Here is a 14,717-nt window from a genome sequence, read left to right as displayed (position 1 = left end):
ACTCAAAATACACCACGTATTTTTGTATTATTATTATAACTCCGGATATAACGAACCAGTTGTAGTTCATTTTTCAAGTTCGTTGTATCGGGACTCAACTGTATTTGCTTTTGGTACAGCAAATGCTTTTCTTTCGGTTGTAAAATAAGTGCTCCTAAATTTTTTTTATCACATACTTCGAAAGTTGTGCGCTAAAAATTTGAAGCAAAATCATGTTTATATTACGCCCCAATGCGAATTTTAACGGCAAGTACGCGAGTTTTCATTCCATTTCCTGAAAATTCTAATAGTTTTTACAAAAGGCCAAACTCTTTTTCGTGTGGCCCGTCATCTCTTTGCCTCAAAATCCACTTTATGTGATGTAATAGATAGCAAATGAGTTAGGAGTTAAATTTAGCATTAGCGCTTGTTATTAAATAGCGCGCACGCTAAGGTGGCTTTTCTTTAGGGGTTAATGAAACTGTTGACCATCAGACCGCAGCCTGAAACAGTACACCCAATTATTTCGGTTGAAATATTTAAATAGTCAAAGAAAAACACTTAAACTCAATTCGTATGTTGATTAGATGAAGTTCAAATCTGATGGGGTGGTCACTACAGAGGGTGCGGAGTTTAGATCTGATCAGATAATCTGAAGATCAATGAAAAATGAGACGATAGTCTGACAGGCATCGAATGATATGGGAAGAAACAGTGAAACACTAATCGGGACATTTGAATAGAAATAAGACCAGCTAGCATGGGGCCACATATTCACCTTGATTTTATGAGGATTATTTTATATTTATCGGACGCGACGCGCTAAGTTCTGCTTGCTGTTAAATCATCGTTTGCAAATACTGTTTGTTTCTTCGGAAGTAAATTAAGTAATTAATTGACYAATTTTCAAAAAAATTCAAGTTTCCATGGAGATTTATTGTTGGTGCGYTAATCGACATTATTTAAGGAAATACACGTATATTCTATCAGTTGTATCAAGCTCAAATAGTTGAAAATTAASAAAAATCAATTAAAACGACTGCTTCAATAGCTAGCATTTAATTTRGTAATTTAGTAAAAACGTCTRATGCACCCCATCATCGCGATTTGTTTATCGTTGGYTGTTTTGTATACGGCGATCATCCAAACGAGTTGGAGTCTTTGAAAATATYGCCGCGCGAACAGGTACTTTCTACAAAATAGTCTACAGAAAACTGGTAAGGATGATCACTAATCTATAARCCCYTTARCTTGAACTCTTGAACTGTTTTTTCCGAAAATCATTTGAAGTTGTATGCATTATTTCCAATAACATGGCTTTGGACAGATTTCCTGCTGTACTAAACACATTTTCATCTTTCTTCCAATGACCCTGTTCTCGGTGGTTGCGTTCGAACATTTTGAAACAAAATGTTTAATTTATTTGCCTACTTTGGCTTTAACACAGTAAATAATTGCAGAACGCTGCAGTAACCGAGTACTAGAAAAAATAAAAAAGTGGTTAATGATAATAAATCGGTATGATCAAAAATAATCATGTATACAGTCTGCCACGCCACTTGATGCACCTATGCGTTTGAAGCATGTTTTAATTAGCCCAATTAACAGGTCGTCACATTAAAATAGGGTAATAAGGTTCAGAAGTACTTTGGGTTTGTTAGTTTACATACCGCCTTTCAGATAATTAAAGTCTGAGAACTAGACTCTGGAAAGATCCTTTTATATACAAGCAAATAATCATTGCTTGCTTGCATTGCGCTCAATTTTTTACCACGTTTCTTTCGGCTCTAAATACGTTTGATCTTTGATAAAGAAACGCTGATTACGGATTTACATGCGGTTACTATTAGTGAGGAAATAGGAGACAATATAAAAATAAAGAGTTTCAATCAATCAATTTTACAGCTATTTAATCACAAATATTTCACCCGTTAAAGCCATAAAGTTCCTAAAAGCCATAGTTCCAATAAATAAAAATCAAATCAGAGACCTTTTAATTTTTATAGGCTAGTTGATGAAAGATCGCTATTTTGGAAAGACTGTTTATGGCTTACCCCCTTACATGGATACATATATCACTGATAGGACAAAAGAACTGCTTTGAAATTTGACATCAAGCACAAACACTTTTATGGTTTTTAGAATGATAAATGGCTTTATGAAAATGGGGCCTGTGTTAAACAAAATGGGCAATTTTGGGTGGCATTCCAATCTTTTGTGTATTGGCCTTTAAGCAGCGAATTACTTCGCAAAAATCAATGGGGAGCCGACGGGTTTCAAACAAAAATTGAGTGGATATTTTGTAAAAAAAAAGTTATCTCGTTAGGCGTCTTGTGAGGTTTATTCAGTTGCTTCGTAGTACCAATTCACCTAGACGGGCTTTGAAATTTTCTTGGTTGAACATCATTTAACGTTGTCTCCTGAATCAGTGAAAAACATTGTCTAGTGGCATATTTACGCCAATACTTCGCTGTCGCAAGTGACTGAGTTAAAGCTGCTTAACTTTGTACCTAGAGCGAAAACTCCATATATTATTGGCATTGGCCAACATCACTTTTATGAATACGAACTAAACTTAATAAGATGCATTCTCAAGGAACTCGTGTGCTATAAAATATGCAGGTATATATTGTACCCCCTATGAAGGTACTCCATTTATAATTTAAATTCTATGGGCCGATTGGTGCCGCAACTCCAAAGAAATATGCCAGGGAATTAATAACATTGGCATCTTCGTTGGGTAATCTTTAAAAACTGAGATCCTGATAGAGAATCCATTTGAAAACATACTCGACCGCATTAGTAAAATAAATGTCTTTGAGCAGCTAATATTATTGCATTTATGAGTGCTTCAATCGATCAAGCGTGGTCATCATTAGACAACTAGCAATTTTAATATGCTTAATGATAATTTGATACACACCTACCATTTTCGAAGCCATTTATCACCTTTTTACTGGCGAGATCATAAGCAATTTAAATTTATACCGAACTAGTTTTCGAGCTCCATAATATGCTTATGCAGCTACGAGAAACATACCTACTATATTTTTAATAGGAATCCATCTATTTGCATGTTTTGAAAATAGCGTGTCTACACGATTTATTTGGGAAAACTGAAAAATTCGTTTCTATTTTGTAAATAATTTACAGTTCAACTCGATTTATGAACAACATATGTTTGTCTTTTGTATAATGGATTTTTGTGTAACTTGAATTAAAAATTTATCGGTTTTATCGGTTCCTTTTCTTGTCCCTGGTTGGAGATGAAATTAAACGCAGTAGTCTAAATATGATTCTTAATTTTATTCATTGACTTTTCATATTAAACTATTTTAATATAATACTGACTGATAGTGGTAAGTATTGCCTACAACGCTGATTTCAATTTTTAAAATTTACTTTTCTATTTAACATTTATTTTGACAAATCTAAAACATATGCGACACATCTAAAACTGAAAAAAAATCTATACAAATCTATTAAATCAGTGTATTTGCCACTGACAGTTCTACTTTATGTTGCGAGTGTCTTGATAGAGTATTTTTGTCAGCTCGGAAAATAAAAATTAATTTTTTGTATAGTTATTACCTACATAAATATCTACACGAAATACAAAAAAAACAAGATCTGGTCCTAAGCGTAAATATAATAATATATCCAAAAAGTCACAGCATATTCACATTTTAGCTCAGTACTTACAAACAGAGGGAAGAGGACAATCGAGTGGGTATCATTTACATGTTTTTTAATGAGATTCGTTCGTGCCAATAGCATACATGTATTCAGAATGTATAATTGTAGAAAATAATGCCTCCAGATCGGTTTTGAACGGAAAAACTACCATAACAATGCATATATTGTTATATTACAATTTTTTTGTTGCAGTAATTTTTTGCATGACATTTTAACTTATTTTATTTCTCCATAAAATAAGTAAAATCAAGTACTGGTTATTAAATGTTGCTACCATTTTTATCGTCGAGGACGATATTTCTTAAATGTGCACATCTAGAAGCGCATTATTTTCCGGCATTCTGTGATAAAGTAAAAAGGTGTAATCTAGTGAGGAGTTCTAACATATTTTGAGGTATATTTAGTTAAGGATACCTATTTACAAATACATACAATAAATAGAAGAAATAAATTAAACGATGAAGGATGGGCGAGAATGAATGTGAATATAATAGTCAGTCAGAGTTTGATTGGACATTATCGTTTTCGGCAGAATTTTTGAAAATATCGGGCAACCCAGTGGATTCTTCCCAATCGCTATGGGTGCTGCTCTCCATGGGATAATCTTCGTCATTTAAAATGTCATCAGGGGACGTTGTAGTTGGAGCCATTGTTGTTGTTGTATTCTCTTGGGTTACATCCACCTATGTTTTGTACAGTTTCGGTCAGTTTTGAGTTACTGAAATTCGTTAGATAACAATAGTCAACCAAAAATTGCCCAGGCAGAGAGACCAAATATTTCGAAGTGGACTCGAATTTTAGTGCAAACATCCCACATTTACACTGCATGGAATAAATTTAAGTTCAGTTGACGACTTCTGAAATCAACAAGTTTTGGCCAATTTGCTGAAACTAAATGAATCGTGTAAAAACATTCTGAGTGTAGAATTGACAAATTTAACATGCTTTAATGACGCTTTTAAAACCTTAACGAATGCATTTAACCAGGTTTGCTAACAGGTTTTGCAATGTTTCGATACTGCCCATGTAAAAAGTTTGCCGATCTCTCTGGCTGGGCCCATAAGCATTTCTTTCAGGATTTGGTTGACTTATGTTTCGGTGTCAATAAACAAATGTTTCTACAAAACTACCAGAAGTTTAACTGAAAGAGTGAATTTCCTAACTTTTATGATTGATGATGCACAATTTCAGGGTACACTAGTTGTTTGAAGGTGGATAATTAGAGATTCACTCCAAGACTTTTGATAACTCAAATATAAGTAATAATCGTTAGGCCAATGGGGGTAGACACTCAATTTGATACATCAAAGCATGAATGTTTTTGAATCATTTGGGCAGATGTAAAAAATTCAACCTTTCAGTGCGAAAAGAAGTGAAAATCCCATGATCAAACAGAACAGAACACCACACAACGGCCAATCTACAAGTAAACAACATGCACTTTTGATAAGCTAGAGAAAGGGAGATGTTGGTAAAAAATTGAATCATGTAATATTCTACTTAAAAGATAATCTTTGGTATGTATTGTGTTATACTAGAGGCAGTTCGGGAACGAGTATCACGTTAAATGAAGTCTCATTTTTCTCTAGTGTATCGCTTTAAATGACATTTCACTGCTTTTAACGTGGAAATTGAAAACAATTCAACAAGGCTTATCAAGTTTGCTTGGGATTTCATAGAGATAACAGTAACCTACTTTCCATACTTCAATGTGGATTTTTGGCTTGCTGATTGTAAATATTCCTATAGAAAAGCAGCGAAAGGTCGGAAGACAGTTAGGTATATAAGCGCTTTACTGAAATTTGATTTTAGAATGTTAAATTACATACTTTGGGTTAGTTGAACAATATAACTTTGTTAATGAAAAAAAAAACTTGCAAATCTACGTTATTCTATCACAATTCAATTATACGTGAGTTATCGAACAGGCTTTCTCCCCAAAAAAACGATGAGTACGGAATGAATTCCATTCCACCCGGTTTTTTGAGAAGTTGAACTGCAGTTACTTTCTGTTATGAAAATAGGGCTCATAAACTAAAATGTCATGAAAAAGGAGATGACTAAAAATGACTAGTATTATTTTCTAATCCTACGAAGCACTCACGAAGCATTTCGGTTTATTAATACTTTTTTGTTCTATAATTCAATTGGAACAAGATGAGTAGGTATAGTTTGGCAAAATTTCAGGATCAGCGGTTTTTCAATGCTAGTTTAACATTGATTATGCAATACGCGATGCAAAGTTTGAGATTAAATAAAGCCTTTGAACCTTGGAGCCTTTCATGCTAAAATTGAAGTTAGGTTTCCTGATTTCGTGAGTGTTTCAAACTGTTAATACAAATTTCTATATCATTGACTACATCATTATTATTAAAAGAACTACAAAAGGGCCATTCCAATCAAATCCATTCCGAAAATCTAACTATGTTTTGAGAACCTGGTCCAGTCTTTTCCTCTGCTTATGATTAACATTCTTCCTTTTCTTTTTATTGTTTTTATTTTTCTTATCTGCTCCTAACGGTTTCACACTTTTAACGTTCGTCTTCAGTTTCACCGTATTTAAGTTTCTTTGGCACTCTAGATGGTCGCGTTTTACGTCCACGTCTCCGTTGCTAGTAACGTTACTCGTAACATTACTAGCAATGACGGTGACGTTATCGCACTTTACTCGACCGATCTTATTCGCACTGTGTCTTTTTGGTTCGAGTTCGTGTTCGTGTTCACTATTTTTTCGTTTTTTCTTCTTCTTTTTCTTTTTTTTACGACACCGCGGAGGATCCGTTGGTTGTGGGTGATGCCCAGTACTTGGTGGACATTGGTGGTGATGGCGCAGCTGCAGTTCTTCGGGTGTAACACTGCGCGTAAGCACACGAGTATATGAAGACAGTTTCCCTAATTGCTGATGAGCCTTAACCATCACTTTTCGCGGCTGACCGCGTCTATTCAGAGCTAAGAAAAATGTCCGTCGCTCATTTGAGTATTTACTTGACGAGTACTTGTTGTAATTGGTTGCTTCAATCGTTTCGTTAAAGATGCATTCCTGTCCAAACTCAATCTGAAACCAATAGAAGCGCTTTGTAAATAATTAGCTCAGTTCAATTTCATCTTGCAGTGCCACCTACTTACTTATGCCTAATTAATCAATCAGTTAACAAGTAATACTTGTTGATCAAGATAGCGCGTTAAACGTTGGTAAACGACTACTTAGTGATCGGCGAAGTCGTCATTAATTGAATAAATAGGTGAGGAGTGCATTTCCTCAGAAAATGTGATATATAACGCACCATCTACCACCACTAAACTCGTAACTGAAAATACTGACTTTGTTATCTTGATGCGAGCCGTAAAAAGCTGTAAAATAATTCTCCGCTATTTAATTGCTATGTTTTGTTGTGCTGATATGTTGACAACAAAGTCTCATGCGAAGACCCGGTGGTATATGCATGGTGCAGACAAATAACAGCGTCTAGCTATCGTGTTTCTGCTCTGCAGATTTTTAAATATGCTGTGCAAGGAATAAATAGGCCATCGTTATGGGATCAATGTTACAAGAACACGTGAAATAAAAGATAGTATCTGGACGCAGATGGTGTTGCACTTAGATATCACTGACTGGACAGAGATAAACTTTGCGAATAATGATTTCCATAAAATCAACGATAACACATTTTATAAAGATTTAGTGAATTTTTAACCACCAGCAATAAAATGCGCACAAAAGATGTGATTGGTTGTCATTAACGGCGGTTTTGTATTGTTTGCTGGCAAGTTTAATGCCTGTTTTCCATAGTACTGAAATAAGTTATATTACAGTCATGATTATCGCTCTCGTTTCACAGCTTTGTCAAACAATGATCAATTTCTTCCAATGATTTGCCTAATAATCACTCTCGTAAAATAAATCATGCATGTGCATATGTGACATGTTGTTGCATTCATATGAAAGCAGCTTCCAAATAATGAAAGTACTTAAATGCAGTTTGAAAAATGTTTAAAGAAAATAATCTCACTGAGACCAAATTACTATACCTATCGGATATTTCTGTACTGAAAGTTTAGATTCTGAGGCACGTTTGCGACATTTTCTACAAATGAGCACAAAGATAACTGTGGATTATTTTTTTTCAAAGCTATATCGATGCCAACGTTCTGGACTATTTTTATTAATAGTCCAGATATAGAAAGCAGTGAGATTTGGCTTTTTCAAGATTCACCCGGAAGTGTGTGTTGCCAATTTGTGCAAAATTAGCGCTAGAAATCGAAAATACTCCCCAATCAGTCAGGTAGTTGATTGATAGTTCACAGTGCGCTAGACTCCAAAAATAAAACCTTTATATTAAATTTCGAATTGATTAAGTTCAGATGCATTTAATATTCTCGATGACAGTAAAAGCTTATTAAGTTACAGTGTAATTTATGGAGAAACATAATTTTCTTTCGACTATTTATAGAGCAGTTCCATTTAAATAACACGAAGAACGACATCCGAAAAGAACATAACTCCTAGTTAAAAAGGCTGTGGCTATTCAACAATAGCATGCCTTATAAGGTACATGGTATTTTGGAGAGTCACATGTCGGTGTTCTCTTCATAAGGTTTTATTACATATTGTCTACCCTCGTTCAGGAACCTTTTTTTATAGGTTTTGACAACGTTTTACATATGTTTAACAACACTTAACGAAAAATATTGTTAGTATTAAGTACGTGTAATTTCATTTATTTAGGTTTTCTGTTTTACTTAATGAACCGGGGAGGTAATAAATATGCACTTTTATACGATCGAACTGATAAGATAGTGTTTTTATTTTCAATGTGGGACTTTTCGGCTTCTATGAAATCTGTACAATTAATTTGAATGTTCGTGTTTCTGTTTTAATTTCAGCAATAAAGAAGCGTTAATGTGGTCAGTTGGAACAGGGTTTAATCGATGTTTTCAAGCCCTCGATAAATAGTGATGTGAACTATAAATACTAAGTGGTTTAGGGTGTTGCTTGCAAGCCGTCTAAAATCGCACATATTTCGGCACCAAGCTTTTTATTTTTTGCGATGTACTAAGTGATAATGTTACAGCGCAAGTAGGGATTAAGTGAATTCAAAATCTGGTATACTCACCGACCCATATAGCAATCCACACTCATCCATACATAAATACTGACATGTAGCGACTCCTTGAATCTTCATTTGTCCTATACTAATTGTTGTCCTCTGCAATATTGCTGAAACAAAAATTCAAAATGTAATTTTTCGTTTTTAAATGTTTCAATTGAATAATAGTAATATTCCGTTTCTGTGTGCATGGGTAGATTTTGGAGTTTTACTTGATAAATCGTATCGATCTATCAATATAATGCCGGAGCCTCTTTCCGTTATGGAGAAATGTTAAAACCCCGACATGATTCAATATCCTGTCAAGTGCCGTGGCTTTTCAAGAATACTGAAATCTTCCGCAACAAAGATTCCTTCATTTTACTTTTCTGGAAGATTATATCTCCATTCGATTACGATGAAAGAAATCCAGCGTACAGATTGAAGTATGTATTAAATTATAGAATTTATTATGGAATGAAGATACATGAAATTCAGAATTTAAAATGATAGTTGTCATACTCCGGAATAATCCAAGCGTGAAGATTTTTAAATCTGTATAATTGACTGGTCAATCCCGTAGTTAATCCTAGTAATATATTGCGATTTAAAGGAGCCATTGAACATGAAGCGAAGCGGAATGATTTGATGTGATGCGAGTGCCAGTTTTTTCTTGTCCTAATTTCAACACGCCCACCTTGAAGTGATTAAAATCGAGTTCAGTTTTCATCTCATACATACATAGTTTGGAAGTGAAATTTTTATCAACTTCTAGCATTGATAAAACAAGGCGAAGTAATCACCTAAGTAGAGATCAATTATTTTCGTTGCTTTCACTTGGCTTGCCACTTGTTAGCGTCTAACCGTGAACCTGCCGTCCGATTGAGCAGTATTAAGCGCATTCCCTCCTTAGTGTAATTGCCTCAATTACCTGTACGGATTACGTCGGTAATAGGTAATTGTAGGAGATTTAAATAAAACGTTTTTCTATTTAAATTCTCGCTGAAGGCGATTGAGCTTACCACACACGAACGCTACTCTTTTATGTCCAATATCTCAAGAACGACGCTTCCTTGCTTCATCTGCTGCTTAAGCTGACACCAAGGGCAATTCATTTACTTCTTTTTCTCTCATTTGTTTAATTGCTACTACCAACTTGTGCCAGTTAATTAATGACGCAAGTCTACCAATTTCCTAATTAGTATTTATCATTAGATTTAATATTTTTGGACCTCGTTCGGTTCAAAATATAGAGCAAAGTTATAGTAGAAACAAGGTTCCTTATAAGGATCTCTAATTTCATACTCATTTAGCCAATTTTGCTTTACTAACTACCGTAAATTGGTAGTGATTTGTATACTAGTATTTTACGTAATGCCTAAAGCGAAGTAGATCATTAATTGATAGCTTTTGATATGCAATCTTTAGTTTTTTACTTCTTTCCCGCTGGAGGCGAACTGATGTTCTGTAATGCCGTTCGACCACCTTCAGCCCACCTGTAATGCATAGAGCCAAGTGCATAAGTGTTCTGCGGAGTGACACTTTTTCATCACCATAAAAACCCAAATACTAATGTTTCGCTGCATTTTCTCAACAATTTTGCGGGATAGCCTTCGCAACGTTTAATGAATTTCCATTGTTGGGACTTTCGAGCATTGTCTGCGCGATTAAGATTGCTTGCAGTAATTGCGACAACTAAATTTAAGCTTCCAAAAGAAGAAATCTCGTGTTGCCAGCAAATGTTAAAAAGAAAAAATAACCACAGAGGTATCGATTTCAAAGTGAATATTTGCGCAAGGTAATAAAGTTAGCACTGATTCTAGCACGTAGCAGGTACGAAGAATACGTTTGGCGCCTGTCTCTTGGTTTGATTTTGATGTTTTTATTGGTTTTTGAAGATTTTTATTATTGACAGAACTAGTTAGGAGCTAACGAGATTTATGCTCGACAGAGTCGCACTTAGAATGTCCACTAATTTTATTTAACTCTAGAGAAATTACTGAAAACTGATCTATACGTCCTCATTTCGTCTGAAGAAATACGATCCTTTCTTCGTTGATACTTTTCCACACAAGCACGTAACACGTTCGTCGACACTTCATAAATAATCGCGTGAAATATCAACCATATTTCGACAATTTTTTTACCGAAACAAAAACGAGGAAGCTAGGAAGGTACCCTCATGGTTCCGAAACGTGCAACACATTAAAACCAATATTTATCACAGTTTTAATTTTTTTCATCCAGGTGCCGAAAGTTGTGCCATGTGGAACCTATACTATGCACTTTTTAAAAGCAATTTTATGACACGGGTTTAAGTCACTTTGGGATAATTCCTCAAACGATTTGTTTATTATAATTTTCATTTAAAATGCTAATGAGTCGCATAGAATTTGGGTATGGATGTATTGAACCTATAAATACGTGTTGGTTGAAAAGTACGTGCGGAGCTTAAAAATATCTTGATAATAATTCGAAATACAAAAGGTGAATAACTGTCACTTTCTTAAGTAATGTGTGGACGTCAAAACAGTACAGACGTGGTTGCAAGGTCAGCGGTCGATGGCTGATATTGAGAAACTTTTGGCAAACGGCCCTAACTTTTTTACGTTTCAGTGTTATGGAAGTATGAAAGTATGCAATAGGTGTTTATCAGGACCTACCCAGTAATAAACACATTTTATGAGTTTTATGAACATGCTGTTTTGAAACTGGAAACTGAATACATTTACTTTGTAACTCGCAAATTTTTGAGCAAATCTCCTAAAGGGGATATTCAAAATTGCGATCCTAGCACCTATATCAAAACGCTTTTAAAATATGCCGATCAGTGTTTCGTATTTCGGTCTGTAAATATTAACAGATAATTAAAGCGAGGGTGTCGGGGAACTGATAGAGTTTAAGTACATCGTTAGCATCTTGTACGATCGTAAAATTTGATTATCTAGTAAACCTACCGACGTGTTCTTCTCCCTCACAATGTGCATCGCCTTGCGACTCTTGGTTTATTTATGCATAATTTCCAAGGATGTGCTTTATGGTCTGAGAATTCACTTTTGCCTTTAGATTCGTTTCAAATGAAGTGGGATCGCAATTTTCCGAACACTAACCGCTCTTGTCGACGACCACAAGTCAAAATAAATTACTATAATTGGATATTTCACCACACCTGCGTTGTCTATTAGGCTTTACCATTTTGACTTAAAAATATTATTTTCCTAAAGCTGCAAATATGACTAGTTAATAGTTTAGTCGGGAATCTTCCGCTTCAACGACCGCCTCAAACTATTCCTACTTCTACATTTACATATTCTCAATTTCAATCTAGGATTTGCTGCTTCAACAAAATCAAATTTGCACGTTAAAAGCATTAAGCTCAATTCCTGTGAAGAAGATTACTTATACAGAACGGCATCTTGATCTCAAATGAAGCACTTGTATGCAAATTGAATGAAGGATGTGTTTGGCCTAACGCATCACGTATTTAAGGCTTATGTTCATAGAATATTATACAGGGTGGTGTATCTGTTTGCACTCTGAATGTTCACCATACCTTGGCGCATCGCATTTACATACACGTACGAATATCAACAGGAAACTCGAAAATTCCATAAACTTTCGACAGGCAATCATTATTAAACGTTAACGCGTTAAACCTCCTTGCTGTAGACGAAATTTGCGCAGGTTTTCGTTTGCAAATTGCTTGTTCCAACAGGATAACGTACCGAGTTACGAACACTTTAGATGTCCGATTAACCTAAATAAATTTGGAAGCACTTTATTCATAGAATTTAGGTCCGAATTTTGAGTGCAACAATTTCGATATTCAAAAAACAGCAGAGTTCCGCATTGTCTTGGCCGCCAATCAAATACCACCGCTTACACAGATCGAAATGTCAACAGCATAATCAATTTAGCATAAGCTGCTCATCCGTTATACTCAATACTCAATTTGTTCATGTCAAATTTAAGGTGCTTCGAATTTGTCTGCTTACGATGATATGTGAGCAGTAGATTTCCGATTAGCTGGTTCCAAAAGATCTTCTCTAGGTATCTTCTTCGTCTGCGTTTAAACAAATTACTTGCTTGGCAGAAAAATCACTCGGGATAGAGCTTCAAGTCCGCAACAATTATAGGAGCTGATACTTAATCGGCAAATCGCTAGTAGGTTAAATCACTTAGAATAATTGATGATCGTTAGGGCCTATCGTAAAATGCATTTGTCATATTTAATCATTGATATATAATTCACCGTGAACATTTATTAAGTACCCTCTAGCTCTCATCCATTAGATATTAGTTTTTACAGTGCAATAAATTCCGTTATTTTCTCGCATATTCGATAAAATCTAATTAATGAGAAAGAACATTAACAGTTTAAGTTTATTCAGTACATCATCTTAAAAGTAAATCGACAACATCGGCCTTTAAGTAACTGACTGACCAAATTTTATATATCGATAATGTAATCTTAGTATTCGTAACAGTAGGGCCGGTTTTAAATGCCATGCAATATATTATTCCGTTTTAAAACCATTTAATTGTTATGTTGAAAAACGCATATATTTTATCCTTTCGAGATGACAAGATATAATAGTACCGCGTTTGTTGCTCTAAAAGCCGAACCGTCTTATAACATAATTTTCTTAGAATAACGTCATATTTATGACGTAAGTTATTGTTGGAGGATAATACATGTAGGAAATGTCTCATAAGGGGACTTGGGCATGTTAATAAATTCGTGATGAAAGAATCTATTGGAGATTGAGATTTCCTTATTGCAAGGCCTCGGTTAATTTTAGAGGCTTCACTAGTGCGAATTTACTTGAACATGAAGGATCATCAATTCCCATGTGATGAAATTCTCAAAATTAATCGGCTAATAAAAAGGATTTTCGCTGTTTTAATTTGGGTGTGCGGCTACACTAATTGGTACCAACACTACATCAAAAAGTCTTGTGGATTGCCGGCAGAAATAAAGTTTTCAATGAGGTCATTAAACAATTAGAGTCAGATGTTAAAAGAGCGTAAAGAAATTGCTCTGTGACATAATAATTAAGATCAGCTTTATTAAACTGTTGCTAATATTAACACCGATGCGTTATTTTTGGATTGGAGAGTATATATATTTTGTTAACACCAATCTCCGAGAGTTTCAGCATTTACCAGGCGCTAAAATACAGATCACTTTCCTTCGATATCTGTGTAGCATACAACGTTTGTAATTCCGAATTAATTTATGCGAAAAGTAACTAAGAAATGGTCAGAGATAATCAAGTCTCAACTACTTTCATCTCCTCGCTCGAACCAAACAGCTCAGTCAAATTCATTATGCAAAAATGCTTATAAATGACACCTGAACGACTACTAAATACATTGAGCAACTATAGACGAGGCTACGGTACGCTACTCCAATAAAAAAATCAAGAATGTTTGTATTTGGAATTAAGATATTTCGTTAACGAAAGCATGTCAGGAACGCACTTTTTCAATTTGAATTTGTAATTTTGTCAATACCATTGTTTGATTTACATTTAATCTTCTAGCCACAGTGGTCGTGAAGTTGTCAAAGACATAAGACGGTAACAAATTTGATAGAATATTATGTTCACTTAGCCTAATTCATTCATATATTCATCGAGCACAAAATTTCGATAGAGGTGAATGAATCCCTCTCTTAGATGAGAGATTGATTCTATATTTATATCAATGATATTAGTAGTCAATAGACAGGACACTTTGCAGTAGGCATGAATATTCAACTTTCAACACAATCTTTAATAATTTCATATTGTACGTACTTTCCTGACTGTGTTTCAATTCCAAATTAAAATCAAATCCTGGGTTCTTCAGTCATTTATTGTCTATTTATCAATTAAAAAAACGTTTCGGTGTTTTCCACCATCATCAGTTTCAATGTGTAGCGTTGTTGCTACTTTACGCCTTGGCATGTAT

General features: G+C 34.7%; 1 protein-coding gene across 2 annotated transcripts in view; it reads right to left on the bottom strand.

The window, feature by feature from the left end:
* Positions 1-3,264: 3,264 nt before the first annotated feature.
* Positions 3,265-14,717, bottom strand: part of LOC109541096 (fibroblast growth factor 3) — a 46,759-nt gene continuing 35,306 nt past the window's right edge. For both annotated transcript variants that reach the window (XM_048666407.1, XM_019909810.2), the window contains 3 exons: positions 8,790-8,893; positions 6,113-6,730; positions 3,265-4,358 (listed from right to left, as the gene is read on the bottom strand). In XM_048666407.1, the coding sequence (XP_048522364.1) occupies positions 4,170-4,358; positions 6,113-6,730; positions 8,790-8,893 (911 nt within the window). In that variant the 3' untranslated portion in view covers positions 3,265-4,169. The remainder of the gene's footprint in view (positions 4,359-6,112; positions 6,731-8,789; positions 8,894-14,717) is intronic.

The sequence above is a fragment of the Dendroctonus ponderosae genome, unplaced genomic scaffold, assembly GCF_020466585.1.
Source record: "Dendroctonus ponderosae isolate FM_Combo_2020 unplaced genomic scaffold, Dpon_F_20191213v2 Dpon_F_20191213_1, whole genome shotgun sequence".
Taxonomy (NCBI): domain Eukaryota; kingdom Metazoa; phylum Arthropoda; class Insecta; order Coleoptera; family Curculionidae; genus Dendroctonus; species Dendroctonus ponderosae.
This window is presented reverse-complemented; position numbering and strand designations above follow the sequence as displayed.